We start from the raw sequence: 5,621 nt of genomic DNA, 5'->3' as shown, positions 1-5,621 counted from the left end.
CCTAGATGTGCTAGATTGAGCATTTTGCTCTTTTGCTTTGAATGTACTTGGTTGTTTGATTTATTATGGTTTTTTAGTACACTAGGTAGATTTAAATGACAATCTCTCTAATCTCCTTTTTCCAATAAAATATAAATTCAATTTACAAAAAAAAATGTAGATATGGTGTTTTTTTTATAAACTTAATAGCGACCTTTAGAAGACCTTTTAAGAAGGAATATGGAGATTAAAAAAAATTAAAAGCAATATATCAATTTAAAAAAAAAAAAACAAAAACAAAGGCATCCAAATAAGTTGAAAATTTAAATGATTAGTTACTTATTTACAACCAATCATATAATTTATATTTTTAAGGCATCCAAATAAGTTGGAAATTTAAATAATTAGTTACTTTCTGTATTTAAATGATTAGTTACTTATTTACAACCAATCACATAATTTATATTTTTATAGATATCATTAATTTATATATATTTGACGTAATCATATTTTTACTTATAACTAATTATTTATACAATGTAATATCTCATTGATAATAAATGAAGGAGATTTTCCAATTAATAATAAATGAAGGAGATTTTCCAAAATCTATATAGATATATGGTGTGATACAAACATTTTTTTTATTAATATATGTTCATATTACTTACTGATTGTGAAATTAACTTATTGATTTAAAATTTGTGTTTTAAATTTATAGTTAACTTATTAATTTAAAAATGGTGCTTTAAGTTTATATCCTTAACTATATGTTATATTTCTTTTTTTTTCCTTTAATTCCAAATGCCGTCAATTTGTTTTTTATATAATGTGTAATATCATGTCAGGCTTAATTGTACGACGTATTGTTTTTATCAAAGATTCCAAATCTTATGGTTTTTCAACCATGACTCTTGTTAAAATAATAAACAATAAAAATAATGATTTATATATTCAAAAGTGATGGGCCTTCTCAAAATAATCACGGCACAGCTTCTCGGCTGCTACTCCCACACGGGACACACCAATTTGTGACATTGAGAGACATCGAGCATCTCTAACCACGTACAATGTTCAATACCTTCCACTTCTTCTAAGTCAAAGCACTTGCGAACACTTAGCTTCCGAAGATTTGTGGCCTGGGCTAACCCCCATATGCTCCTCAGGTTTACACACCTACTTGCCCGTAACTGCTCCAAAGATACCAATGTTTCTATACTTGGTAGCTTTTCTAGCTCATAGCACCCAGAAACATTTAGGATTTTAAGCTTTGTCACCTGCGCCGACGCTCGTATGCCTTTCAGTTTCTTACATCCATCAGCCCATAACTGCTCCAAGGATACCAATGTTTCCAAACTAGGCAGCTCTTCTAACTCAGAGCATTCACGAACATATAGGTATCTAAGCTTTGTCACCTGTGCCGACGCTCGTATGCCTTTCAGTTTCTCACATCCATTAGCCGACAAGTGCTCCAAGGATACCAATGTTTCCAAACTAGGCAGCTCTTCTAACTCAGAGCAGTTAGGAACATTTAGGATTTTAAGCTTTGTCACCTGCGCAGACGCTTGTATGCCTTTCAGTTTCTTACATCCATCAGCCCGTAACTGCTCCAAGTATACCAATGTTTCCAAACTAGGCAGCTCTTCTAACTCAGAGCAGTTACAAACATTTAGGATTTTAAGCTTTGTCACCTGCGCCGACGCTCGTATGCCTTTCAGTTTCTTACATCCTTTAGCCGACAAGTGCTCCAAGGATACCAATGTTTCCAAACTAGGCAGCTCTTCTAACTCAGAGCAGTTACGAACATATAGGTATCTAAGCTTTGTCACCTGTGCCGACGCTCGTATGCCTTTCAGTTTCTTACATCCTTTAGCCGACAACTGCTCCAAGGATACCAATGTTTCCAAACTAGGCAGCTCTTCTAACTCAGAGCAGTTAGGAACATTTAGGATTTTAAGCTTTGTCACCTGCGCCGACGCTCGTATGCCTTTCAGTTTCTTACATCCATTAGCCCGCAAATCCTCCAACGATACCAATGTTTCCAAACTAGGCAGCTCTTCCAACTGAGAGCAGAAAGAAACAACCAGTAATCTGAGCTTTGTAGCCCGCTCCAACCCGGTTAAGCTTCTCAAATTCTCACATTGGCGTACCTGCATCTCCTCCAAAGATATCGGAAACTGCAGAGGTGTCTGCAAAAACAAAATGTTCATCATTCTCATCTGTAGAACCTTTTGAATTCATTCCAAACACAAATGTCGTGCAGCTGTAATAGCTGCTAAATATATAAACGCTAACCCAACAAATTTCTATTTACCTGTGATTCACTTTTCTGGTTCCACAATAGAGCCTTTAGTTCGCATTGCTCCAGATGTAGAATCCTTAAATTCTTCACTGAAACCCAGGAAGGCAGGGAAGAGTGAGGACATCTGTTCCACCTGAGGCATGATAGGTTTGGTGGCTTCGCCTTCCTCAAAATGGGTTCCAGGTGACAACCTTCCATATCAAGAATTTGCACACTCCTGAAACTGCGTTCCAAGACAGCATTTTCAGTATCAACGACGCCAAATACATCATCATCATCTTGGCCACTATATTCACCGGGAACCATCCGAATTCCGCGGAAGGTTATTTCCTGTCCATTGTTGAAAAACAATCGTTATTATTTGTTCATTCAACAAACAATCACAGACTTTTAGTGAATAATCTTTAAAGGATTGAATGACTGAACACTTACAGATGATTGGTGTGACAAATTATGGATGAGGTTCTTTGTTATTAAAAGACGACGAGGCAACGAAGACGCTGCAACCTGTCTTCCCAGGTCTCTTAGGTGGTCGTGCATCTGTATAAGATTCCACTCGTCAACTTCTACAAGAGATTTGTCCTGTAGATTTAGAAACCCCCGATTTCCTCTCCAGCCCGATGAGTTCCATATGCTTATTGCCGAATCTCTGTTTCTTTTTATGAAAAAGCAGGCAATGTCTAAGAATATATCTTTTTCCTCTTGATTGAGGGAGTTATAGCTTATTTTAAATGTGTCCTGTATAGCACTGGGAGCTATTTGTCTAAGACTCTCCCATTCTTCTTTCCACTGAGATATATCTTTACCATAAAGAAGTGCCCCAAATACTTTTAAAGATAGGGGCAATCCATTACAATAATCTATGAACTTATCTACCAGAGATTTAAATTCTGGGAGAGGAAATGCTTGGCTGAAGGCATGGGAACAAAAGAGCTCTAAGGAGTGCTCTTTCTTAAGTCCTGATAGGCTATAAATTGATGAATTTTCAACTTTTGAGCTTCTCAAAACATTCTTATCTCTAGATGTAATCAATATTAAGCTCCCTGAATTGAGAACATCAGATTGGGGCAAAAATGCCTTCACCTGATCCACATCGTCAACATCATCTAAGATTATTATGGCTTTACAAGATTTGAGAGGCTCTATAAGCATCCCCTTACCTTCACGCACACTGTTTACCTGCTTATTGAAGCCAATCAAGCTATTAAGAAGTTGACTCTGCAACAAATGTAAAGACCTATTGGTTGTATGATCTCTGACATCACATAAAAAACAACTTCTATCATAATCTGATTTCTTCTTATTGAAGAATGCTGTGGCAAGTGTTGTCTTTCCCACACCACCTAACCCTACAATCCCTAAGATCTGGGGTTTTCGGCCCTGTTGTTGCGTCAACTGGACTGTATTTTCAAAATCTTTCAGTTTGTCATCGAGGCCTGTTGGATACTCCGCCACGTACAAATCTGGCTTTGGCACCATTTCCAACAGACATTTAACCACCTTATCGAGCAGTTCCAGCACCAAATCCTCGCTGGAGAAATTAAGTAGACCTAGTGAGAAACAAACGTCTATGCCTATAAAATACAACCATAAGGATAGAGAAGGTTTGAGTTTTTACCCATTGTACTTCTCCAGCTCGAACCCGCTCTTGTTTGCAACTTGACGGAGTGCATTTCTCCATTCTTCAATAGTGCTGGGATCATGTCGCCCCTTCTTTTCATGAGTTTGTAGAGCTTCACCATAGAGGCCCTGCATCCACCGAACGTTCGCTGGACTAACGCGGTAAAACACAGGAATTATGGGAGCATTGGACTTTAACATCAGAAGGAGCTCATTGAGGCACCAATCTGATTCAGCGTATCGAGGAGAAAAGATCGCCACATGAACTGAGGCGGTCCTAATAGCGTCTGCGAGTTGAGAAGAAATTTCATATCCCCCTTGCATCTCCTCGTCATCGAGGAAAGCCGTCAATCCTTTCTCGCGAAGGCGAAGGTAGAGAGACCTGGCGAAGGTTTTCTTCACATCAACCCCGCGATGGTTTATGAAAACTTGGTGGGATTTGTTGCTGGAATTAGCAGCAGCGGAGGAGAAGGTGGAGGATGAAGATGATGCCATTGCCGAGATCAAAACAGAAATTAAGGTAGTAATGGTTGGATGCTATGGACGCAGAGTCTGCAAAGAGACGATTCACTGTTTTAAAAGCGCAGAGAAATTGTAGAAGATTGGGTACTAAAAGGGCATGAGGAATTGTGGGAAAATTGGTGTGCACCTGTATCCCTGTAATATCTAGATTAAACCTTCAGCTGTTGTAACCGACATCGACCATAGAATATGGCCATATCCAACGTGTTTTTGAGGTCAAAGATAAGACGTTGATGGACCCCACACGCATTGGTCTAAAAGATAAGACGCACACGGACCCCACACGCATTGATAAAAAAGACAAGACGCACATGGACCCCACACGCATTCACAAGTGCTGTTTATCTCCCGAGTCCCACCTCAAGCTTTGTCGTAATATCCCATTATTATATAAATATTTGAAATAAAAACAATGTTGTTTAGATTTTTTATTTTAGTGTAGTAATTATATGTAATTTTAAAAGTATTTTAATGTAGTAATTGTATGTATTTTTAAAAGTATTGTAATGTACTGATCATAGGTAATTTTAAAACGGTTTTAACTTAATAGGTTATGGGGAAAATATTTTTGTGTTATAAATTGTTTTTTCATATTTAATATTTGAATTTTAAAATAATATATTCTTATTATATAAATTAAAAAATACTAATAAAAAATACTAATAGACATTGGGATGGGGAAGAATGACAGACCGATTGTTTTGCATTCGAGGAGGGGCCGGGATAATATGCACATCTGGATGTATTTAAATGTGAGTAACTATGTTATAAATATTTGGTAAATTTATGCTGCTAAGTTGTAAAGCAAATAATGAAACTTTGCCAATATATATTGTATATGGCTTTGGATGGGGTATATTTTATATATATGATTTTCAAAATAAAGTGTATCATTATAGTTTATCTTTATTAATGGATTTAAATGATCTTTGTAATTGATAAAGAATGTTTGAGCTGTTGCATTAATTTGAGTATTTAAAAAAAATAAATTTTTAATATTTTTATTAATTTATTGAATATTATTTTATTAAATTTAAATAATTTTAACAATTTTTTTATAATTTAAAAGATTGTATATATATAAATTTATATATTTTTAATTAATATATTTTATTATACACTGATGGCACAGACGGTTTTGGGTACTCTTATAAAAATCTTTTTTGGTTTGAAGTGGTACGGGAGTAAGTAATGGGAG

General features: G+C 36.2%; 1 protein-coding gene across 1 annotated transcript; it reads right to left on the bottom strand.

Annotated features, from left to right (window-relative positions):
• Positions 1-902: 902 nt before the first annotated feature.
• On the bottom strand, positions 903-4,625 carry LOC149201887 (TMV resistance protein N-like). Its single transcript, XM_089403032.1, has 4 exons — positions 3,900-4,625; positions 2,714-3,812; positions 2,294-2,611; positions 903-2,168 (listed from the first exon to the last, which is right to left on the bottom strand). Exons 1-4 carry the CDS (start codon positions 4,394-4,396, stop codon positions 984-986), a joined length of 3,099 nt encoding a protein of 1,032 aa, XP_089259158.1. The 5' UTR covers positions 4,397-4,625; the 3' UTR covers positions 903-983.
• Between the last annotated feature and the right edge of the window lie 996 nt (positions 4,626-5,621).

The sequence above is a fragment of the Pinus tabuliformis genome, chromosome 2_1, assembly GCF_031772625.1.
Source record: "Pinus tabuliformis cultivar Carrire ecotype Pingquan chromosome 2_1, CPIR1, whole genome shotgun sequence".
NCBI classification, from domain to species: Eukaryota; Viridiplantae; Streptophyta; class Pinopsida; order Pinales; family Pinaceae; genus Pinus; species Pinus tabuliformis.
This window is presented reverse-complemented; position numbering and strand designations above follow the sequence as displayed.

Excerpts from the sequence above, each read along its gene's own strand:
- LOC149201887 (XM_089403032.1), bottom strand. The coding sequence starts at position 4,396 with ATGGCATCATCTTCATCCTCCACCTTCTCCTCCGCTGCTGCTAATTCC. Across the intron at positions 3,813-3,899 it reads GAGCTGGAGAAGTACAATGG|CGAGGATTTGGTGCTGGAAC; the intron begins GTAAAAACTCAA and ends TAATTTCTCCAG. Across the intron at positions 2,169-2,293 it reads ACCAGAAAAGTGAATCACAG|ACACCTCTGCAGTTTCCGAT; the intron begins GTAAATAGAAAT and ends TTGTTTTTGCAG.